This window comes from Patella vulgata, chromosome 2 (genome assembly GCF_932274485.2).
Source record: "Patella vulgata chromosome 2, xgPatVulg1.2, whole genome shotgun sequence".
Lineage (NCBI taxonomy): Eukaryota > Metazoa > Mollusca > Gastropoda > Patellidae > Patella > Patella vulgata.
The window spans coordinates 23,060,321-23,087,002 of NC_065880.2; the positions used below are offsets into that span (position 1 = coordinate 23,060,321).

Sequence of the window (26,682 nt, forward strand, 5' to 3'; positions counted from 1 at the left end):
TGTAGTTCTGTTGGTATTGACGTGACAGTGTGGTGGGCCGGTGAAAAATTCCTGTCTCTTCTAGTGAAAGCACATGGACTCAACGCTGGATTAATAGGCTATTAGAGTTAAAAGTATTGAACGCTTTTCGTTATTTCGTACATTAAGCAGCCGCTGTCCAGATTTAAGGTATACCAGTATGTGTAAAACATGTTGCTATAATAAGTGGTGACGTCGCTTAATGTTTATATATGCGGTGAGAAAAAGCAGAAGAGAATATAATACGGGGGACTAGACCTAGAACGTACAATAGACCAAGTCAAGCGTTACTTCTAAACTTCAACCTACCTTCAGATAGTTTTGTGTTTTAGTCATGCAGTGAGATTTATATTTCGTGCATTAAATAACTATGTAGTGCTGGATTTTATACATCTTCCTGAATTTTACCCAGACGACAGACATGGCGGGAGAAATTAGCCGTTTGGTGGTTTTGGGATGTCTATTTCAAGGTAAGTTGACTGCCAGATGTGTTTTTTTTTTGTTATGTCTAGAAGTGTCAGTGATATGTATAGACACTGGGCGACTTATTCTTCAATATAGATCGATGTTGGACAATGTATAACGTTCTTCGTGTTAAACTCTACGTTGGCTATATTTATACATGGTATCAATATTGGTATTCAAGTATTAATGTATGGTAATGCTGAAAACTATATCCAATTTGCTCATGTATCTGTATTTCAGTAACATGTTGTGAAATTTGCTAATCATATCTTACCATCGTTGTCAAATATAATTATAATAGCTACGTCGTACATTATAAATCCAAAATACAAAACATTTCTTGCAATTAACCTAGGTGTTATAAAATTATAAAACAGGATAGGATATAATGTATGAATGCATAGGTGTGTTAAAATCATTTTATTTTCCTGGTTCCTGTACAGCTCTACTGTATACATGTAACAGTAATTCTTAAAGATAAATTATTCAGTAATTTGAATGAAATTTTCAATATATTCATTTTTCATTATCTATTTTTGAACTATTATAGCAAGAACGACCAGCTCTTTATCTGAATTTTACATAATGTATCTTTAATACACCAGGAAGATTATCAACGACACATTTGTTATCGTATAAATGTCCTTTGTGTTTGTGTGTGTCAAATGAAGAATAAATGCGACCCGACATTTTTCTCACCAATGTACTACGGAATATAATTTAAGGACCCAACAAGCCAGATTGTTTGTCCATATCAAAAGTCAAACATGTGTCCTGGTTCCTTTACTTCCAATTATGGAACTCAGAGGGGTAATTCACAATATTTTAAAATAAATATTTTTAAAATATTTAAAATGTACTTTTTTTACTTTTTAAAGAGATTTAAAACCGACCGTTTTGATTTTGAACTTTATGGCTATATCCCATACAATTAAGACGCTATGTAAAGGCATTTGTTATTAAGTAATTAGGGTATGTCTTAGCTAAATTCTAATAGTATTATTAAACAAAACTTGACGAATATCACATTATTCCACATCATAGGTTTCGTTTTAAAGGCTTCTGCTACTTTGTAAGTTTGTTGATTTTATGGAACACTGACAGGCCTATCTATCATTTCCTTAAAGATACCGTAAACACACCGGAATGGATAGATGACATTTATGGCCTTTTTGTTTCTCTGAATGTTGTTAAATGCAAGTAGAGAAATTGTTTGTATCCAAATAAGAATGACGGCTAACATATTTAACAAAACAAAGTTAAGTTTGTAAAGATGTCTACAAGTGTAAACCAAATAAGATTTTCGACGATATTTGAACAGTCAGCAACATCTGTCAGCAGAGATCTTAAACAATCTCATCTGAATTTGGGTAATTTCAGATTGCTAGAAAAAAACGGGTGAATGTACAAAAATCGTCAACTTCATGAACTCGGAGGATACAAAAAATAAAATAAAACTCGAACAACGCCAAACAACGTTGTTGATTTAAGAAATGAATTCCTTTTCTATAGGGTAGGCTGACTCTTTCTGGAACACATGATACCACTTCTCATTTGAGTATACAGGTCACAATTCTATGGAATACAATTACTGCTAATTACTGAGCGACGTTTCGACTGACTTGTTAACGACTAGAGAAGCCTAGTCGAAACGTCGCTCAGTAATAAACAGTAATTGGATTCCATAGAATTGTGACCTGTATAGTTCAATTACTAACTGCCATTGAAACAAATTATCAGACATCAGTTATTTCTCATTTGAGGCGTTTACACAAAATTACAACACTTATACGTTTTATAGGCATCTGAAATAAAGATCTGCAGGTAGATTTAAAAAAAAAGCGGATGGCTGCTGGGTAGAGAATACCCCGGGGGCAAAGATCGCTAGCGGAGTATAAATACAGTGGTATTTAGGTTGTTTATTGAAAGAGAAAGCATAGGAGACTATGTGTATAGATTGTATTTAGCAGTAGCCTAATATAAGATAAAAATTTCGCCCTGGTTAAGTCATTTACACCCACATTTTTGGGTGGATACTAGCCCAACAATACTTACCTACAATAAGTTCGATATTAATAATATAATCTACATCACAATATGAAGTGTCCACACCCTTTCTCGTTCATTAATCATGTCAGTAATTTAATAGACATTTTATTAACTCATAAAATATGCGTAATTTATACCTAGATTGTATTTCTTTTGAAACATAAGGTGCATTGTAAACTAATATGTTGTAATTAAAAGACTATAAAATAACGATGTCTAGAATATCGCTAAAGCAAGGTATGACATTATTTTAAAAAAAAAAATATATTTATAGTTGAATCCTTTTTACATAATACACCGTATACGTGCCAAATGATATAATAATTTCAGACTTGATATATCAATTAATTTATTCAATCGAACACCACACAATATTATGGATAAGATTTCAGTTAAAAACATAAAGTGCTCATGAAAACATGAATACAACATTATGTTTATGTGGGATGAGTTGTTATTATTGATAATATAAAAGGCGTTGTCACCAGTGTTGAAAGGGTATTATATAAGGGTTGCATGATTCACTATTAACTAAGTATTTTGCGGATTAGAGAGACCAAGACGTGGTTCTGATGCTGAAGTCACTGAATTACCTGAAATTCGACTAAACTTCTTCAATCTATGGATTGCGTTTGGCACACGTTTTGTATGTGGGAAATAAAATGAAATGAAATGGGGTTTAACGTCCTACTGTTCTGCTCCGACTGGGCTAATGAAGATGGGCATACGACCTACAGTGCTATGAGGGAAAGTTTGCCCGGACAGCGGAGCTACAGCCTACCCTATATATTTCGAATTTCAACTGCCAAGGGATCTTTAACGTGCACACCAATGTGTACACGGGATTTCGGTTTTTCATACCATCCGAACAACTATACGTTGTCCCTTGTCAGACCCTCGGTGCTGCACCGGTGATAAGAAGGAACCACATCGGAAAATCCCAATGAACTTTCTCGGCCAACGTAGGGATTGAACACGGGACCTGTAAGCTTACTGTATGTGGGAATCAAGGCAGCTCAACGAGTAAGGCGCAGGCTCGCTAACCAGGTATTCTTGGTTCAATGTCGGTATTGACCGAGAACGGTGACTCAGTGAGTAAGGCACTGACTCGCTACCCAGAATGTTCCTGGGTGTTTTCCGGCATTGTGTCCCCCTGGCAAGGAACAGTGCATAGTCGTTCGGATGGTACGAAAAACTGAGGTCCGAGTGCACGTTGGTATGCACATAAACGAACCCTTGACAGAATCGGAAATAAGAGTAAGCTTTAGCGCCGCTGTCCGGGTAAAGTTTCCCACATAGCACACAGCAGAGCTGTAGGACGTTAAACCCCACTTCATTTCTTTTGTATATGTTTGTATTTCTAATGCGAGTAATAATACTACATGTATGTATACCTGTACATTACTTAGATAGCTACGACAATACATTAATTAATATAAATATTAAAGATAAACAAGTTTGAGTCAAGTTTCAAGTTGCCGTTAAAGGCTATGGTAAAAGTTTGACGCTTTGACGTAAATATGTTATTTGTTATTAACTACATATTTTGTATAATTCATGAGCCAACAATGTTCACAATAACTGATTGATAATCGATATTCATGTTAATAAAATATTGATAATCGATCAATAAAAAGCAATCACCTGTAGTGATTTCTATAAAACAATGAAAGAGTAACTTTCGTCTAGAATTGATTCTCTTCTTAGCAGGATTGTGAGTGAACTTAAACTAGCAACAAAATGTAGGACAGAAAACAAAGAACGGAACAACAAATAGGTCATTATTGTCGAATCTCTTTTAGATCTAAGGGAATTTGTAATCATCCACTTATCAGTGAGGGGCTGGGTGAGGCATTTCTGGAGCAAGATATTGTACAATTTTATTTCAATAATTCCTATGCGAGTAGGGACCATTAGTAGTGAGAGGAAAGCGCAGGACGAGGTTAGGCAGGACAGTACTCCTTGTCAAGTACTAGTGTGGGATCGAAACCACGCTACTTGATCCAAGATAGTATTATAAGGGATTTAGTCCATAATATAGTAAATCCAAAGTAATACACCATATCTATGCTTTAAACCGATTGGGTCTTTCACATAATTTCCATTCTCATCCTTATTATAAAATATTACACTCGTGGCGGTGATTTCAGTCGGATTAGGTAGTAATCAGCTATTGATTGAAGTTCAAATTAACTCTTTTAATTTAGTTAGAAACGGAACAAATAAAAGTTAAGACTTAAAGATGTATTATGTCAGATTTAGATAAAGAGTTGACAGTTCTCGCAATAATAGTTACAAATAGATAACGAAAAGGGAATGTTGAATATTTCAGTCAAATTACTCCATTCTGGGCAGGGTTATCGTCTTTTGCAGAACAGTGTAGTCTCGAATTGCCCCCGTAGTTACAATAATAAAAAAGAAGTCTCGGTTATCCATCTTAAATTAAATCTTTAACAGCCAATCGTATTTAAATCTGTTGATAATCAAAACAATCCGAAGTTCTAGAGATTTGATTATGGGCCTGGCATGTAAATAAATATCTAATTAATGATTTATATAACATTTGAAGCCAAACGAAAGAGCTATTGAATAATGCATCCTTAACTTTATGTTAATAAGAAATTCATAATGCAATTATAACACCTTTATTCAACTGTATTGTCACTTTATACGCCCTCACTGGGATAGCCATCTTTGATTTTATACAAAATAGAAAAATTAAAACTGTCGTTATGTTGAAACACATCAACTTTTGGTCTTTTCTAATTGTCATATGGTATCTTGCAAATCACATTCATTTTTCCGTGGTGATATTATCAGGGTTTCGTGTCGACACTTGTATAACCAGTTATTGTTAAATATTCAAGAGTGCTTAATACTTTTCTTTGCGCATATACATGTAAAAGATCTATTGTAGCCTACAAAATCTTCTTCTAACTTGTGACTTGACACATATACATATGTAAATATTCTTATCTTTGATGTTACCCGCTGAACTGTGACTACATGTAATACTAGTCACAATCATTAAGCCATATTTTACGTAAGAATCTTTTTAATATGGATTAAGTAGTTTATATTTCGAAATCACGTGCAAGAATTTGGTGCACCTGTGCTGACATCTCTTTTAAATTTACTTACAGATTTTTCTTCTTCGTAGTTTTGAACATATCGCTTATTTTATATAAAGTTGGCGTTTCTGAATAAATGACTTGACCGAGATAAAAAAAAATTAAAATCTTATCTGTGAGTTTCCGGTTTCAAGTGCTCAGTTTTTGGTTGCAAATTTATGGGATAGACTGATTTATTGGATAAAAACAGAAGCACATAGGTTGAGTAAGTGATACAGGCACAAACGCTTTTTACTGTTTTCATTTTTCTACCAAAGGACTTATAAATCATAAAAAATTTCAGGATTCATTTGGTCTTCATTATGATGGATTCAAACGGTACGCCTTATTTTGAAACACTGTGGAATATCCACATAGAAGATCATATTTAACATAATACTGTGTCGATTTGTAGATGAAATGAAAAGGGGTTTAGCTTCTGACTTTTCTACATCAATCAAGGTAATAAAACGGACATACGCCATACAGTGTGATATCAAATGAAATGAGGTTTAACGGCCCACTGTTCTGCTCCGACTGGGCTAATGAAGTCGAGGGTTTAATATGGGGGAAGTGGTGCCCTCATAGCGGGCTACGACTTATTTCAATTTTAGTATATCAAGGGTTCTTTTATGTGCACGCTAACGTGTAGACGGGATCTCGGTGTTTCGACCACGCGAACGACTAGAAAATGCTACTTGCTGGAACCCCCCCCCCCCCCGTCCTACACGACTGTCCATGAAAGGCGACACTGAAAAATATCAAGGAACTTTTCTCAGCAACACCATGCTTCTAGTGATATACATGGGACTCATTTTGCCCCAACGGCATGACCAGACGCTTTTTTCTTGCCAGGTCCTGATTTGTTGATGAGTTGAAAAACATTAAATACCTTTTATTTATTTAATACGCACGTTATCTTTAGTAGGATCACAGGTCATTTGATCACTATGCAGATTCTATCTATGTTATTCAACATGGTGGACATGTCATCGTTAATCCATGGCCAGATTTAAAACTGCTAACGTCTTTTTTTGTATCTGTAAGTATATAGAATTCCCTCAATTCATGACTATGAATATGATTCGGGTCATAGCGTACACAAGGCCGATGTCCAAAAGAAAGCAGAGACACGGTGAGATTTTAAATGGCATGAGTTGGTTCTAAGCCGAGTGACACAAATATTAACGATGGCGCCTTCTCTTCCTCACCGTTTATGATTTTTTAGTAGGTTATATCTGAGAATATTTCTAAGGGGTGATTCCAATGCTTTATTTCGCCTAACAAACGCGCCGCACCAATGTCTACTGACAACCATTTTCATTATGCAGGAGCTACTGACAAACTTTGGTTTAGGAATCATGTACTCCAGTTAGCACACTTTATTTTAGGTGTTAGCAAATTTCTGTGTGAAATATATGGGTCTTTTATGATAGTAAGTGTGTTGCAAAAAATCAAGTATATGTACTCGCAAACTCACGGTCACCACACCCCTGACAGAAATTATACCAACCGTATATCGTATATATATAACATGCATCAAGAGGAATTCAATTGTTTATTCCCAGGTTTATGGACACTTTTAATGATTATTTTCTTCAACATAATTAATTGACACGAATGTCGCTCTTCTTTCTTTTCTTTACAACCCGTGTTCAATAGCCCAATTAGAGCAGAACAGTTGAACGTTAAACCCCATTTCAATTCGTTTCATTTTTTTTACAAATATTTACTAAACTATGCAAAGAAAAATGATATTACACGAAGCAACGTGCTATACAATTACCCATGTATCGATATACAAGTAAAACACTATGAAAATATGACATAATTGATAAATTACCGGAGGCTATGAATGTTACGTTTTGTAGACATATAATTCATGCACTTGATTTATCTGTGTAAATAGATTGAGCTAACGTCCCCTGTCGTCACTATTCGTTTTAAAGGAGCTATGTTTCTAACTCAACATTTTCCATAATATTCGAAATTAAAAACACGAATTAGAATTTAATGTTGATCAATTTCAATCATTATTAATGTTGGTATGTATCTTAACGTGAAACTATAGTATCCTAACATCCAATATTTAAGACACAATTAACATTTTATAATAAATACACGAGTCGTGTACCCTATGGTTTCAGGTGCCATTTAGTAATGAACAAATAAAAACATCTTACAACACAGTGTGAAAGTAATTAGTAAAGGCTGATTCACAAACGACAAAATAATTATTTTAAAAAAAACGTGTAGAATGCACTAAGCTGGCGTAAACGACTGCTGTTCAATTTAAAGTGTTCACGTATTTCACTGAACATAATTGATTAAAAATTACAATATTTGTTTTAAAAATTGAATATTAACCACTTTACATACATTCATTTTACATTAATGTGTGCTTTTAGAACCATTCTTGTCTATTTCAAGGTTCCAAAAAATTAGAGCCATGCGCCCTTTAATACGAACATGAATAATAACGTACATTACGTAGATTGTATGGCAAGATTGTGAAGGGAGATTTTAACATACGAAACTTATGTCCACAATTGAGAACAGCCACGAAGCTAGTTGACTGACATTTTAATTCCTACATTGACGATATTAGTCGAAAACGCTATAGTAAACTTCGAGGATATTGAGAAGTATCTTTTCCACTTCCATTTAATAAAATTGAAACTATTTATTTGGCCTTTGTGTGTATTAAAGGTGTAAAACCGGTTAGAACCACAAAACAAAATACTAGATTCAAAGTGATAGTTCTCTGTGTGCAGAATGTAACGCTAACAATGTTTACTAGCCCGAAAAAAAGTTAGCATTTCAAATACCCTGAGGTCGTCACCATGATATTGTCGATATTACCTGTAACTGACGTAACCTTTATTTGATTAATACAGCTACTGCTTTCGATTTTTGTATATGGTTTGTTTAAACTGAAATCAAAATAGTGGTGACAAGAGTCCTGCACGAAGTGGGCATACTTACTTTTTCCGCAAGACTTCCTGTTCTTCAGATGTGATCGGCTTTTCCGCATAATACTAGATCTTTGTTTCATCTGGAGAATATCTTTCTCTAGGGTTAGGGTTAGGGTTAGGTTTATAAAACTATTCTGAAGGGTTAGGGTTAGAATTGTGGGTATAAACATTGCCAGATATTCTCCAGATCGGTCAAGATCCAGTAGCGTGCGGCTTTCCCAGTTTCTCAATATGATCAAATTAGGCCTAGCTAATCCTTATTTATATCCAATAAGAGCTCAAATATAGTTTGACTACTAAAACGTACTAGAAACTTTGAGCATCAAAATAGATTTTTTTTTCTTGTAGATTAAAAGTAATAATATCGCATGATGCGTTATGATATTAATATCAAGCGTGGTGCATGTCATTAAAACGACAAAAATATGACACATTAAGTGTAAAAATTTACGTAAACTGAAATGAAATGAAATGGGGTTTAACGTCCTACTGTTCTGCTCATAAAAATGAAAATAGGGTGGTGGTATATCTGAATAGATATAAAGGCGACATTTTCTTTATAAGCTTTCTCCTATGTTTACATAATATTCAGGCAGTCTAATGTCAGTATTGTTCCAGTGTAAATATAGGAACATTAATTCTCTATACTGACTATTACATTGATCCAGTGTAATACTGTTATGAGGTTGTCAGATAATGTTATTAGGGGGTTTAAATAAATAGTCTGACATAGATGTACTATGGTTGACAAGTATTTGAATAGAATCTATCATACCAACTAAAATTCTAAACATTCTGTTTTGCTCACCATGACTGAAAAGGGAGCTCTTAATTAAATAATCACTTACGTATCCATTTACGTATTAAGTATTCAAGCTTTAATGGGATAGTTACGGAGGGATGGGGTGGGGTGAGAAGATTTGCTAATTGCATACATGTAGTTGCTTTAAAAGAGTTGGAAGGTTGTCGAACGGTAAAGGCAATGGAGTATGGAATAAAATAAAATAAAATGAGTTTCAATCCCGGTTCTCGCTTGAGGGCTGTATCACCCGCGGGGTGGCATGTAAAATATTGCCTTCGAATATGGGGCTAACAAAAACCGAAGTCCACCTGTGTACATATTAGCGTCAACAATGAACAGTAGGAAGAAACACCGCTGTTCAGACAAAATTCACCTCTCTGACATTGCACACGTGTGAGCATAGATAAAAATTAACAGTATGTCCGTTTCAAAATGACCGAAATATTATGTTGACGCGACGTTAAACCCCTTTTCATGTTTACTTTGACGTCACGAATTCCCCTCAAAAATAGTAAGTGCAGGGGGACTGCACCACACAAAATTTACACAAAAACAAATACACGGACAGGACATCATACTCAGGAAAACACAAACATACAGACAGTTCAAAAAAAGTGAATGGATCCGGGGGCTAGCCGTAAGCGTCCACTGCGCTGTACAGTCCCGGGTCTGTAGTGACACAGACTTCACTCAAATTTGAAAACAATTAGGAATACAACCCAAAGAACCCATTGTGTAATGCCAGCATGAGTCATGATCTGCTATATGCTACACGAAATACGAATGTAAGCATATGTAGTAAAGTTCAACTATACAAGTAACCATCAACATATGATTAAATATCGATATTCATTAACCGACATAAAGAAAACATTATTATGGTTGTAGATATATATATGACGTTAAACCCCATTTCATTTCATGTTTGTATCTCTATAATAGTTTGTGAGATACAAAATGTAAACATTGAAAACAATTAGAGTTGTTAATGAAAGTGGAATTCAGACTACAAAGAGAATCAATCAATAAAATAGGATGTAGTTAGATCAATCAATAAACTATATAGAATTAATGTTGATTAATTGGTGCATTCAATATCTTTCTATTTCCATTAGTGATGTTGTTGTTAATTTCATACATAGATTTTAACATTGTGGGTTTGGGTTAATGACCTTGAGTATTGAATAGCTATGGCTTATAGAGAATATTGTTAACGGCTGGGGTTGGGTCAAGAGACTCGCTTCACCAAATTTCACGTTTTTGAGATAACACACCCTCAAAATAATGTGCATAATAGAATGCGCAACAACACAGGGGCAGGGCAAAGATACAATAGATACGACACAAATATATCAACAATCACGGTGAAGATAAAGCAATAGCTTGGAGTGTGTGAAATAGCTTTATTTTACGGTCGCTTCCACCTAAGTGATAACGCTGATGGCGGAGTGTATGGTGGGGTTGGAGGGTTTAGGGTGGACGTGCGCATCACCAGTTCCGACAACGGCAACGTAGATACCATATGCACATCTATCCATCCTCGTCACCGAGAATCGCCACCAATGGCCATCATAATGAAATAAACGCTAATTTAAATTTACATTATGTAAGAGCAAAATCCGTCTGGTCTTTCTTTTGGCCTCAAATGCTATATAAATTCACCACATAATCAACTCTCTATACCCCCGGGAGGTCGACATTTTAATGGATTGTAACATGGTCGTCATTTAATAATTTAATTTAAAAATAGATAATCGAAACGTTGTTTTTATTAACGCCCAGAATATAGTAACTTGACTGAAATTTTCAATGTATTACCTATTTTAAATATTATAACGACAGTTGTCCGCTCTTTATCTAAATTTTAGATAATGGATCTTCAATACCTGCAGGGAAAAGTAGAATCTTTTATCGCATGCATCGTTTGTTGCATACGGATCACTACTCGATATATTACGGCTTCTGTTTGTTTATATTATAATACATGTGTAGTGTTTTCTGACTTTTTAATATCAAAATCATATGCGTTGTACCTGTCATAATTGAAAAATATTGACCATCAATATGAAATAGTGTGCTTGTATATAAATCATCTCCTGGGATTTCTGCGGTATTTATCCTTGAAGGTTTCCAGAACGGAGTACACGTCTGAAATCAATATATCAGTTAATGTCAGAACAATAATGTAGGGCATTTTGTATATTAGAGTTTATTTTCTCTCAGCACTCACTAGACATACAGGTAGACAGTAGCGAAATGACTTGAATGATATGTATATAACACTTTAGTATACCATAAAGTCATTTTATATGGTTTATGGGCGTGTGTATAACAGTTTTAGTTTTGAAAGGGTATGAAAACCTTTGCCTATAGCGAGTGTTCCAGATCTATATAATTACACCTACCTCTGTTCGGGTTCAGTGGTTATCATCATTCATTGCAGATTTGTATGAATTTTATATTTTATACATTGTAATGCTATTGTTTATTATTAACGGATGTGGCGTATATAGCTTGTTTTAGGATATGACATTACTCATTAATAACCTTTATTACCTTTGGAAAGGATTGTCTAATTTAATAATGAACTTTCGAAACTCTATTCGTGTAGTTGCATTAAATATTTTCATAAGAGAAACGATATGTCACGGCTTCTCTATCTAATATACATGCATGTTACAGCCACTCTTCTAGGGCGTTAGTTTATTGCTAAATCGAACTGCAAGCACATACTACCCTTAGCCTATTTACTGATACCTTGAATTTAGTCATAATATGAATTTAGCTACAATAAGGTATGTATGGGGCCCTGACCGATAAGCATACTTGGCATTAGAAGTTCCCAAAATAATATTTTAGGCTGAATTTTCCTCTTCCCGGGACTCTGATTTCCTGTTCCCTTTGGCCACTCCCCGAGCAATTTCTTATTCTAAAATAAGCCCCGCCATGCCCGTCTTCTTTTGCTATTTTCAGTCTGTAAGTATTTATTTGCATCCGGGTATTAAGTAAGCGCCTTTGTATTAGGGTTGGTATTCAATATAAACGGTTGATAAATGAGACTTTTTCCTCTTTTATTTTGCGGTAAGGTAAGGCTTTTTCTACTTCTCTCTACATCAACGCTACTCCGCATGTATTGAGTGTGGGGTTGGTGGGGAGGGGGTGGGGGTAATCTGGAAAGGAAACCCAACTGATAAAAAGTAGTGTACACTGTGTAGAGATATTAACTGGAATACCATTATACACAACTCTAAGATCAATTACGAACGAACAGTTCACTATATAAAAATGTGCTGCTTCAGACTATTTGGGACTGTTTAATTATTGATGATTGAACAGTTTGTTCATGTTAACGGATGTTACTTGATGACAATTCAAAATTAGGGAGAAATTAAGGAAATCTGGGATCACAAGGCGGTGGAGTGGGGGTGTATACAACCAGGGTATCTGAGAACCCATAATGCACATTGATGTGGCCATTGTTAATCATTACATTACATTATAAATACGAACTTATGGACCTTATCCGAATGATTATCTTGTCTTGAAAATGTTCAAAATCATACCGTGCGATTGTGCTTTGTTTGATATCAAACATTACATGGGAAAATTGTATTAATATTATTCTTCCCGCAGTGCGAAACTAAAGTATGCATCCGATCTTTTGTTGACTGAGATTATTATATAAAAAAATAGACATGACAGTGTAGAAAATGTGAAATCCATGAGAAATTATCGAGACCGGTTTTCTTGATTCATACCTTCAATAATATGATCTTTGTTTAACCTCCATCACTGTATGTATACAGATGAGGATATGAGTATACTCAACATATTGTCACGATTTATGTCAAGATAGTCACGTGATCATATTCTTTTTTTACCCCCGGTATATTTCTCTAAAACTGTGTAATATGATATCTATGAAAAGGTTTATTATAAATCTCCGTCAAAGTTTAATACATGCGAGGTATTGTGAAACAGGGTTGATATAAAGCGATATTAAAGTCTAGAATTACGAGGTTTGGAGGTGTCTGTGAATGGTTAAATTACTTCCTCCTAAGAGGAGCTTTTCTTAGCTCTTGTACCATTAAGATAACACGTCATATGAATGTTTACATTCAACTTTGGTATAGACAACATAGTCTGCATCCATCATTTGAGTTGATAAAAAGAATGCTTCGAAAGAATGAACGGTTCTGAAATGAAGATGTTCTCCCAAAACATGAGTAGTCATTGGTCCTCGCTGCTGTGGTCACCAACTGCCCTTTTTAAGGATTGTTATATCAAACTACCAGATATGGATTGAAGAGAGTGCTAACTGGGCTGAAGCCAATTGCCCCCAATATTTAGTGGTTCCCCAAAATTATTTAAAAGCATAAAAATAACTGCCTGTGTGTAAAATGAATTTCATACCTAGTTAGCTCAGATGCAAAGATTACCTGAATGCCTGAAAATCGACGTGTATTGTTTTTTCTTAAACCCTTCTTAAACATGCATTATGCAAGAGCAAAATCTGCTTATTACAAGTCTTTCTTTAGGCCTGAAATGTTATCTAAATGATTAATTAGACATTAATTAACTTATCCAGACCATAATAAACTCTCGATGTCAAGGCTAGCCTTCGATGTAGGCTGGATTAGATTCCTATATGCCGCTAACGGCCAAAGATAATTAAATCAGAAAAAGTGGATAATCGAGACTATGCTGTTTATATTAATGATTTTAGTAATGATAACCGAGACCATGCAAAAATTTCACCGGCTTCTTTCTCGGCTCATAGTGGATCAATTTGACTGAAATTTACAGCAAATTACCTTTACACTATCTAGTTTTTAACTATTATAGCGAGAACTGCCATCTCTTTATCTTATCTCCCATAATGTATCTTTAATATAGATTACTAATACATTCACAGCAGATAATTTCAAGTATGATAAGGACCAGATAAGTTCTAGAAACGTCGCTCAGTAACAAACCGTGATCGTGTCAATACTAACATCGGTCATCTGGAAATGCGATAATTGTAGCCCACCCTTAACAAGGATAGCTAACGTTGTTGAAAGCGAGGGCAAAGTCGAGATATCCTAAAAGACTCTGGCCTTTTTCTTCGCAGTGACGTTCTATGAATTCTGATATTAAATACCACACGACCATACCATAATGATTGTAGTTAAAAAGGATTGCGTGACTTGCTGCAACCAATGCATCTCAGGTGACATTTTCAGTTTGGCTGTAAATAGATTTCTGTCAGCTACAAACGAATTTGCTTCTATTTTACTTCATAGAAATACGTTCCATGTATATCCTATTTGCTGGGAGCATTGTCATTGATATAGCTGTCTCGCCATACTTTGAAGCCAGGCGCAGACCTATAAAAAACCTTTTTATTCGCATATGTCGCTGTTTTATTATCTTCCCGATATTTGATCGTCTAGGGCGTGGCTATGTCTATATGGTAGTTATATCATGCCGTATATATAAACTGGACTCAACTTAAACTAGGTTTATTATTAATATTCAATCCAAACACCAAATACAACAACATAGATTTATATCTTTTCTTTCACAACCTCACGTACCGTTAGATCGCATAACAAACTAACGCATACATACATTTTTATTCATACACTTAGTAATAAAAGTCCATTATTTTGTAGAAACTGGTGTTATTATTTTAACTTGGATGTAAAGCCAAAGGGAAAATACAGGTTAATAAAAATCATAACAGATTATCAATACCTGTTGCTTAGGACATAATGACTCTGGCAAACTTTTATTTGTATTGTATACCTCAACTCCTACAGTAAAACCTCCACAGATTTATAGTGCATCCTGGATTGAGTAATCTACCCGTTCACACCTTTCCAGTATACATGATGAAATAATGTTTAATAACGTCTCGCTAACACAGTGTCACCGGCCTTCGGATGTTTTAGAAGACAGAAAGAAATATTATGTACAGCATATCGCAATCGGTCTTCTTCGATAAATTCCGGTAATGCCCGGGCAAATGGTATAAATAGAATAGGTTATTGCTCTGTAACTCTTTGACCACCGGGGATTGTGGTGAGGGCGTTGTTCTGACAGTTAATGCATAGAGGCTACCGTTGGTACGTGCATGACCAATTGAATACTGTATTATGTGCAGTTAACCCCTACTCAATCCATTTGAAGGATCCAATATCATACAATCTCACCGGGGCTGGATTAAAACATGGGTCTTATGTACTCAGGCACAGGGAGCCCATACACGATGGTGGGCCTTAAGATATGAAGAGAAACGTTATTTCGTTTGTGAATCAATGTCTATATCCCTTTCAATTATACATTTAAAAGCTTCCAATTAATATACTGTATATATATATTTCTAGCAAACAAATCTGTTTATATATTTCTACGACAAATATAAATAATGTGTTCGGTGGGTAAAAATACCTGATGCATTACACACATTATGTGTCTCACATTACTTACAAAAATCTTAATCCGGCTCTGAATTTCATACAGCCTGGACTGTCACAATAAAGCTGCGAATTTTACTATTTTTTTTATTTAAAAGTAAGGTGATAACAAGGATCTAATAATTCACAGTTATGTTTTATAACATACACAGGGAAGTTTTAAAAGTAAATAACAGTATTATTACAGGGTAACACTAATAACAGGGAAGAAAGGTTCGATTTTCCCACCGACTAGAGAATTATAGGTATCACTGACCATTACAGGTAATCACATAGTATCGTAAACATATACCTATAGGCTGTAGTCAGGGACCCCAAGATATATACTATATACAATGTATATACTATTTTTGACATAAACCTGTGGTTTTAAGCATCCGTCATCATCCTCGGCTATGCAGAATTGTGTTTAAGTCACATTTCCGTCCCATCCGAACGACTAGACACTGGTCCTTGTCAGGTCTAACGTCCTGCACCCCTGACAAGGGGGAACCACACCGGAAAATCCCGAGGAATTTTCTCGCCAACATCGGGAGCAAACCCGAGACCTTCCGGTTAGCAAGTCACCGTCTTACTCACTGAGCCACCGCGGCTACAGAACCGCCAAAAGTGTTTTTGTTGACAACGCCCAAACTATTGCACAAAGTGATCGACAAGGAAATATATGTTATACATGTAGATATACACATCCTACAAATCATATCCAAATTTAAATCATTTCCTAATAAATAGAAAAACGTTTATAGACAATTAGAACTTGGACAAACACAGTCTTACGCCAACAAGAGCGTTTTGTGGTCGATAGCGCTCACAGCATTACAAAAATAAAGTGATCGGCTACGAACAGATATGCATATTCTACAAATCATATCCAAATTTAAATGATTTCATAAAAAAAAAAGAAATTCAACAAATTCAACGCCAATTTGTCGTATAGGTAGGACGCCATGTAAAACTACTTTATTTTGAGGTATACTTTATTTTGATTTCCAAACGGGAAGTGGGTGAAATCAGCAAATACCCATTTCTTATCATGTACTTATCACGATCATAATCCACGTGTGGGTACAAGATAGGTGTGTTAAGTATGAATAAAGAAGTTAAATATACGCTGTTGTGTAGATTTAATTGAATATAAGCCCAGTACAATATGTTGATATATAACCACGCCTTTTCCTATTATTATGGTTGACAATTTAATTTATTAAAAAAAAAATATACAAAAATATATATTTAGTCATAGCTACCTAATAATCACATCTTTAGGCGTATACTAGTCATTACTAGGTATAATATGACGTAATATACAGTCCAACATCTGAACAAATCACAGCAAATGAAATGGACTTAAACGTCTGAACCAATCCGCATAATGAAGACAGTCTGTAGGCATACACGCATGCAGTGTACTATGTCGGGACATTTTGCTCGGAGAGCGGCAAAAAAGTTATTTTATGTACATGCTAACGTGTACATGTGGTCTCGGTTTTTCATACAATCCGAACGACTAGGTGCTATTCCTGACCAGGAATTATAGAATGACCGCAACGGGCTTCCATAAACAAGGAAAACGTTTCTCGTTTGTCGTATGGATGAAAAATGTGGTACATATACACCTTGACGGTTGGAATTCGAAGAACTGCTACAACCCGGACGATATTCTCTTCTCTTGTATGATAACCCACACAAAAGTATCAAACTAACCGAAGTGTTTTGTTGACGAAACGTCACAATGCGACATGTTGCATTCCTTTTGCTGCTCTCTTCAAACTTTACTTACACCTTGTGCCCATTTACATAACAACACCCGAGATGAGGCATTTGTGTGATTTTGATAACAAAAGTATCAAAAAGAGAACAACGAATGGCATCTTATATAATATTAAGCGAGATATCTTGTAAAACATGTCTTACATGGAGTATAATCTTCACGTTCTATCGTATGAACACTTTAAATACCACAAGCTCTTCAACACGTACCTGTCAAAGAGGCTTTAAGTACTGTGATATTGCCTTACAAGTCAACACAATCCGCCATTTAATTGATCTGGTTCTTTTGGCTAGTGGTTATGATCTGTGTTGTTGAATCCTGTGTCAATATGGTGTCCCCCTTGTTAATTACACCCGTAGAATATTACACAGGGTGGTCATAATCACACGTACATAAAAGACATCGCTATGTGTGTGCAGGTTATACTAAGATTTAGACTAACAGATTTAACAAAATTATTTTAATCGTCGAGTACCAGTAAATATAAAGGGTTACTTACTTACCAAAAGGCCTAATAGGCCAAAACAATATTAAAATTGATATAAATAATTAAAGGAGAAAAACCTGTTTGCTAAAGGGTTAGAAATGATTGATCGGAAATATTATTTCGATTAGTGATGGGACAAAGTCGATTCAATGTTTGTTTTGAAATATTTCGTTTTTGTCCGAGTCTGTCGACAGTTGAACTCTGTGGACCTAAATGTAAACAGTGAATGCAGCCATGTGTATCAAATTTGCGTGTAACTTGCTGTTAATCAGTAAGATTGTGGGTGTTTTTGACAAGTCATTCAAAAGACAATTCGGAGATTTCCGTTAGGTCTTTAGGACTGTATATAGTCACTATGAAAATAACCATGTCACATTACATTAACCCATTTCTTAAAAAATAACTTTCTGTTGACATATTCATTGAGATGTAATTCATTATATATGACATATCGTCAATAGGCCACAGGTGCACAAAACTCTATTCATATTGAAATAATGTTGGTACACATGGTTGGAGTTCGCTTAAAAAAAATTGTGGGCGACTGTGGAAGGGGTTGTGCCTTCTATGTTTATTTTCTTTTTGATTTTCATTTTACTTATACTATCCATCTACCTATAGATTGGTAAAATGATTTAATCACATCAGAAATTTATCAAATAATTAGTCACTTAAATTCACAAATAAAATATGTCGAAATAGTCATTTGTCATTTGTTGAAAGTATGTCGAAAATGTCCTATCTGATTTATCCGCCCCCTTTAAAGATTAATATTATGATCTATCCATATTTTATATTTTTGGCCTAATGGATATAGGGATAAGACTAAGTGAGGTCAACAACGTACAACTTTCAGTCTATTACCCTGGTTTTCATACTCAAACATAATGCAGACTATACAAACACTGTCTTAATTTTAGCTAGATAATTCGGTCTATCGCGCTTACTTAGTGTTATATGTTATTATATCACTGTTATGTTGTGTTATTATACCAACGTGGTATGCATTGTTATTATACCAATGTGGTATGCATTGTTATTATACCAATGTGTTATGTATTCTACGTAACCAGTACTCATTGAAAGTATCGTGATATGTTGCATTCATCAAATTGCATTCAATGAAATTGCATACCACTTTTGTCCATTGATTAGCCCCCGTTTTCTATTAATACCCCCCCCCCACCACCACCGCCGCCACCAATTGATACGAGGGGATTAAATTAAATATACCAAGTAATGACTATATTTTAAGTTATAAATTCTACTATACTGCTACATTCCAAAAATTAGCTTTTGAATTATCATTTGTACACAGATAAGTATATTATTTAAAGTTTATTTTACACATGCTGCCGGGGGGGTTGGACGGCTGAATGGTTAGCGTGCGCGCGCTGTATCATAAAACCTGTCATTGAGTTGACTGGCGTGGTTTCGAATCCCCGGTTGTACGTGACAAGGAGTAGAGTCGCCTGTCCAACCTCGTGGGTTTTCTCCGGGTCCTCCGGTTTCCTCCCACTGCTAAAGACCCCTATGCGCAAGCGAATTATTGAAATAAAATTAAACCATATGTTAGTCCCGAAATGACCTAGTTTGTGTCGAGTGGACGTTAAACCCCATTTCTCTCTCTCTCTCTCACATGCTGCCGTTGGCCATGTGTATATATAGTTATCAAGGCAAAGACAATGAATTATTAAGATAGATATGTCGTGATCAGTATTACCTATCATGGCACCTTAATTACCGGTAGCATTACCTTAGGCCAAACTAATCAATAGCTTGTCCTATATATTTCATTCTAATCTTAACAAAATGTTATGTTCCCTTCTCTCTATTGTTTAGAATTATTTTTACATGATAATAATTTGTACCCGAAGGGTTAAACACGTACACGGTGTAGAGAATGTAATACAACGTAGTTCTTATCACCAGGGCAATTTGAACTTTATTACTCTGTACTGTCAAATGTTCTACAAATAGTAAACCCCATGCATGTTTGGTTATTTGAGGAGGCGTCCATTTATTGATATAATATGAACGTATAACTGTATATTTACAAAAGGAAAACAGAAATTGTTAGCTTGCGAAAACGCGAGAAATGGCATCTTGTGTATATGTTTATAAATACTAAACACGCTGCCCAATGCATGTTGTTGTTTTATGGAACGTCCTTTTAATGTTTATGTAATAAGTCCAGGGAGCATGCACAAAATTCTACAACACAATTGGTAATTTCAAAATATTGCAAGCATAACCTTGATATAAGAAGGCTTTTTCACAAATGCATATATACCCTTTATCCGCCATACTTTAGCCCAATCGGTGCAGAAGACCAGGATGTTAAACCCCATTTCATTTCATTTGCTATTTGTTAGGTTGAAACTATCATCTAGTAGGCTCATCGCCACCAGTATGTAGGCAGGGTGAGAGGATCAACGATGGTTGGGGAGATAAAATGCGTTGCGTATTGTACAGAAAGCTTTATGTCTAAAAAGAATACGATGCTTCAATATTGAATAGGGCAGATGGCACAAGAAAGGTGTTTGGAGTTGAAACCTTGAAGTAATACACATCGATTGAGACCAAATCACTGGAGCTGTAAGAACCGTAGATAAATTAAATAGTTTGTTTTAGTGTGTCCTTGTCACTTTTCATCAGATATATAATTTTGTATATTTCAGGTGTAATGGCGGTAGAGGAAGGATTAACGGGATTAATAATAGCAGGGGTTGTAGCGGGAGGATTATTGGTTGTGGCTCTTATTTCTATAAGTATTTATTGTTTTGTCAGGTAAGTCTACATTATATTTCTATAACTATTTAGTGTTATGTTAAACCCACAGTATATTTTTAACATGATGGACTTCTACTATGAAAGGTACGGATACAAGTGATAAACCTGTAGCAATTCACAGATGCAAATCATAATACCATTTAAACACATATATTGAATTTTCTTTGTGCTCGACATTCGCTGTTACTTAAACATAATTCATTAATCTAGGTTGCAGTTCTTTGGATTGAAGAAGTCTTTGTCCCAGTATTTGTTAAAATATTGGGCGATAAAGACTACAGAGCTTACATACTGGTGACGTGATGCATAAATCCATGTTTATATATGTATGAGTCTATGTAAAAATTGTAGGCCACAATTATAATATACAATATTTGGTTTATCCCACCGTGCAGCTGAAGCTCAGCAAGATAAACGACTACACTTGCAGCACTCGGGGGGTTGGATGGCTGAATGGTTAGCGTGCGCGCGCTGTATCATAAAGTCTGCCATTGAGTCGACTGGCGTGGTTTCGAATCCCCGGTTGTGCGTGGCAAGGAGTAGGGTCGCCTGTCCAACCTCGTGGGTTTTCTCCGGGTCCTCCGGTTTCCTCCCACTGCTAAAGACCCCTACGCGCAATAGAATTATGTAAATAAAAATTTTAAAAAAACATATGTTAGTCCCGAAATGACCTAGTTTGTGTCGAGTGGACGTTAAACCCCATTTCTCTCTCTCTCTCTCACTTGCAGCACTCTCCATTTTGGTCGCAAGATGTCTGATCAAGGGGAGACAACTCAATTCGAATATTTCTTTTCTTGCATACATAATCATTTGGTATTATAAACACAATTTCTGTTAAATACACTATTTCTTGAGCAAATTTATTTTTCTATTTCACAGAAAGAGAAATGACGAAGATGAAAAAGATTCAATGGATATCGTGGTACCGACTACTGGCGCGGTACCGAGGTATCAACGATTTCCCATGACCATGAAATTTAGATCGTATGGACCAACCGCTCGGCCTCGACCACCTGTGACGTTCTATACTGTCAGAAGTCAACGAGAACCACAACAGTTGATGCCCGTTGGTATGCCTTTCATGTATGAACCCAGAGGTCCAGTTATGTACTTAGATGAAAAGGGCATCGGTAGTCTTAGATCTACAACAAAAGACAGAGCTAAAAATCGTCGTTCATTGAAAGGTAGAACTGCTTGTATAGGAATGAGTTGTGTGGGGTGGGGGGATTGGCAAACCTATGCCCATCATGTACTTGCTTTTATTTACTGCAAAACGGTTGCTTGATAATGTAATTAATTGTTATGTTCAGAAGATTTGTTTAATGTGAAATATGTAATAGATCTATATTATTCTTTTAGATTTAATCAGGTTTAAACTTTAGAGATAGACGGGTTTAAAGAATACATTGGTTAATAATTAAACATGAGGTCAACTTAAACCTGGTATTACCATCTTGTAACCCTTTATATTTTTTTATTTTACAGCAAATGGACAAATAACTGGTTCTCTAAAGATAAAGTAAGTAGTCTTTTTTTCTTGTTAGTTTTACTAAAGAAATATTATGTAGCCACATACGAAAATACTTCCTTATCGATAAATGGATTTATAAAATATCTTAAAAACACACAATACTGATAAAAGTTTTCCACGTTTTAAAATGATTAGTATAATACATGGTTATTTCTTTATTTACAGAGAACTTCGCAGTGCTGAAGAAAGAGTAAGTTTGTTTACAGCTTATTAAAATTGATCAGAAGTTATTTCGTCCGAATCCTTATAAATCATTGATGGAAGGTCACTTAGTTCTAATCGGTATTGATTTTGTTCTTCTGGTATAGTATGTTCTGTTTTATAATATGAATTATGTTAACAGAAATAAAACATAGTACCATCTATCAGAAAGGGATTCACATTTAAAGTTCTTTACACAGAGTGACAAGGTATCTATGATGTATCTATGACAAAGTAGTATATTCTTGTATTTCAAAAAGAGTACATCGACTATATGTACTCGTACACTATATTGTGATGTCCTCGACAACATAATAAAATCTATAAATTTATAAAAAAAAAACAATTAAACCATTCCATAAAATTAAATTAATCTATAAAGTATGTACGCCAGTCCAAAAAGCAGTTAGAATAATCCATAAAGTTCGTTCGTTGGTAAAACTTAATGTTCTATTCCACCATAGATGATATCACAGAAAATCCATCAAGCGAATACAGTAATATATATATATATATATATATATATATATATATATATATATATATATAAAATATGTCGCGGTAAAAAATTCACCACTTACTTCATTCTGACATACATTAAATCATATAAGCTAGCTGTCTACGCTCTATAAGCGTGTTCAGATATTAATAATGTATACAAAAATTAAATTTTTAACAAGCGTAAATCTGCTCTATACATTCGCAGAAAAATATATTTCCATGGCAGTAAATCATAAATAATACCAGGTAACATATAGCCTAAAATCAGATTTAATTTCGCCATTCGTATCTTCCATTAGACATACGATTTACGAAATTTCTGTTTTCAGATTGATTTCGATTCGTCCGAAGATGAAAATGGAAACAGAGTAAAATCTAGAAATCCCGGCGATAGGTCACGTTCTAAATCACGTGATAGAAAATATGAACGCAATCCTGATCGAAAAAATGGTAACCATAGATACAAGGGGTCAAAAGATGATCTTCGTGCGAGAAGCAGGAGTAACAGCAGAAACAGATCTGAAGAAAACACAATAGCAGCTCAACCAGGGGACATAATTCTCAATCCGTCAAATTTTGAGACCCAGCCACCACCAAGACCGCACAGTTTAACGCATTCCCTTCACGACGAGACCACATTTGTTCCCATAGTGCCAGCATCTGAACGCCAATCAAATAACAGTGCTTTCAGATCGTATAGCAGGAATCAAAATGATGATGTTGATAATCAGCCCTTAGAAACACCTAGAGAAGATTATTTAACCCCTCGATCTATAACTGAAATGCCTTCAACGATACGTGATGAAACGCCAAGAGACGAATACATCACACCAATAGCAGATTATAGAAATAACACTGGCTTGGTGTATCCTCCAAAACCAGACAAATCAACTAATGAACCATATATAAGCCCAAGACCACCAACACCCGAATTCGATGCTCAATCAATCTCAGATGGACAGGGTGTAATTCGTTCGCCATACTCGAGGCCTGACGTATTGCAATCAACTCCAAGACCTCCAGATATGTCTGCAGCCCCTGCGCCTCCCCCACCTCCACCACCAACCATTCCTGACCCCTCCAAACCAAGTTATATAAGTGCCGTTCATAGACCACCTACCCCCGTTCCCGGTCTTATAACTCCTGTAGATGAAGATCTTAGTGAATATTTAAAAAAACCATCAGAAAGTATCACTGATTCACCCAGCATATCTCATGTCAAAAAGTCTCCCATGACAGGAGTATCACCATTACACAATGCAGTTATTGCAGAAATTAAAAACAGACGACAAAGGCCGGCGTCGGATAGCAGTAGCATTGGTAAGTTAAAACTTAAAATATCAGGATAAATTGCCGTGCAAGCAACATTGCCATACGATCTACCAAATGTGATTGGAATGCATTAAGTGGTTTAGAAAAAGAAAAGGCCAAAGGGGATTTAAATTTTCATTAATTTGTCCCTCCGTCATTGGACTGAACAAATATATCGGAATAGGCATGACACATTTTAGTTGACACCTTATCACAATGGGGGGGGGGGGGATGTACGGAAAAGGCCTAAATTTAATTAACTCTGAATAATCACAAAGCAGGTAACATACCTACCAAATATGTTTGGAATCCGTCCAATGGTTTCAATGAAATGTCCAAATATGACCCTATATGGTATACTCATTGCCCATGTGGTATATCAGAACTCCATCTAGCTGTGTAGTAGAACCCCCTAAAATGTCAACAGGTTACAAGCTGATAGACAGTCGAGTTACAGTAGTTGGCTTAAAATAACATTCAATTTCAAGGACTTGTTTTTCTCTTTCCAGGACGACCACCATCTCGATCATCTGACGGTTATGATTCCGACAGTTTAAGTGTTCCATCTCGCTATTTAGAGAACAGAAGGCCCAGTGCCGTACAATTTACAGAACAAGACCCTGAAATCATCCCGAGAGATGACCCGGAACTAGATTATGAACCCGGAAGTTTGTCTGCAGCATTTGATTCTGTGATGAATGATGGAGTGCCGAATTCTAGTTCTGTGCCCGTTGCTCCACCACCCCCACCCCCTCCACCGCCACCGCCATTACGATAGATTGCTAAATCGCTTAATCAAGTTTACGACATATATTGTGTTACAAATTCATGAAGTTATAGTATAACTAAACAATTTCATAATATTGAAACTTTTAATATTTTAAAAAAAAACAAAAAAAAACGGCTTCGTTGCCTGTAAAAATGTTCATCGTAGAAACGCATCGGCTCGCTGACTCTTGCTAGGTGTAAATAAATTCAGCGGCCCAGTTAACGAAACAGAATGACTGGCTCATTCATGTGCTACGAAAGATCTATGATTTGATTGAAATTTGGATAAGAAGTGATTTGGCTGGCATCTAACCAGACGCAATACGTTAACACCATTGCTTTCCAGAAAAGATAAATGTGATGTTTCCGCGAGTTTCTGTGTGAAAGTTCTACGTAACTAAAAACTAAAAATACGTATGTGTTTCATAATTACGTTGTCAAAACTGTGCAATAATGCATAATAATAACATTTTAAATATGGATGACTAAAACACAGAATACATTCTCCTAATTCTATTATAAATCTGATGCATCTAAATTTAGAAAAGCATCGGTCAGAAACTACTTTTACATTGAACAGACTATAGGAATCATTTAAATGAAAAACCCTATAGGACTTCATCGCATATTCGACGTTTTAAAGCCTGCTGGAGAATGAAGGATTCTTTGAGTAGCATTGTAATTGCTTGAACAGTGAGATGACTAATAATCTGCTGACTAAATGATCTGCTAATGCAGAGTCTTATTTTCGTATTCATTGTGACAAAAGTATTGTTAATGGGACTAAACCTCTTTGATTTCGGTAAAATAAAATATTAAATTGGATTGATCGGATGTGTTATTCGATTAGTGATTGACAAACTGTATGATTCTGTTTTTATTCGGAATGATTAAGCGAAAGTAGACATTTTTGGTTTAAAAGCCGAACACAAAGTCGGTTATATGTTAACACCTGCTTTAGGCCTATCTATTGACGAAATATTGCCAAAGAGGGCCGAATGTCATCCCACAAAACAATTCTATAATGAAATCGACAATTTCATTTTAAACGAAATCAGAGAGTTTTTGTCATTTTAATGTTCAAAATTATGGACAAAAGCATTATTATTTTTATTGATGAAAATATGTTCAATATTCGTTTTGTTATATTCATGAACTGTTTGTTTTTTTGTTATGTTTATGGTGTATATAATAAACACAGAGAATAGTAAATGTTTATAGACGAGCCCTTACATGCCCTTGCACAGCAACAAGTGAGTGCTGAGTTATACAGTTTATATGCCTTGTGTATGTCGTTTCGTTAGGCTAGACAAATCAAATTATATTTTTTTAACAATAATTGTAATAATATTATTTTATATTGTATTTTATGGGATTTGTATATAAGAATAATAATACTAATAAATAAATATTGTATTAAAGGGTAAACTAAACTTTAA

At 35.2% G+C, this 26,682-nt stretch overlaps 1 protein-coding gene across 1 annotated transcript; it reads left to right on the top strand.

Annotated features, from left to right (window-relative positions):
* LOC126811126 (uncharacterized) lies at window positions 1–26,682 on the top strand. Its single transcript, XM_050536604.2, has 7 exons — window positions 1–488; window positions 20,820–20,928; window positions 21,811–22,115; window positions 22,417–22,450; window positions 22,628–22,652; window positions 23,494–24,484; window positions 24,985–26,682. The coding sequence occupies exons 1-7, from the start codon at window positions 440–442 to the stop codon at window positions 25,251–25,253; spliced, it is 1,782 nt and encodes a 593-aa protein (XP_050392561.1). The 5' UTR covers window positions 1–439; the 3' UTR covers window positions 25,254–26,682.

Excerpts from the sequence above, each read along its gene's own strand:
- LOC126811126 (XM_050536604.2), top strand. The coding sequence starts at position 440 with ATGGCGGGAGAAATTAGCCGTTTGGTGGTTTTGGGATGTCTATTTCAA. Across the intron at positions 489-20,819 it reads TTTGGGATGTCTATTTCAAG|GTGTAATGGCGGTAGAGGAA; the intron begins GTAAGTTGACTG and ends TGTATATTTCAG. Across the intron at positions 24,485-24,984 it reads GTCGGATAGCAGTAGCATTG|GACGACCACCATCTCGATCA; the intron begins GTAAGTTAAAAC and ends TTCTCTTTCCAG.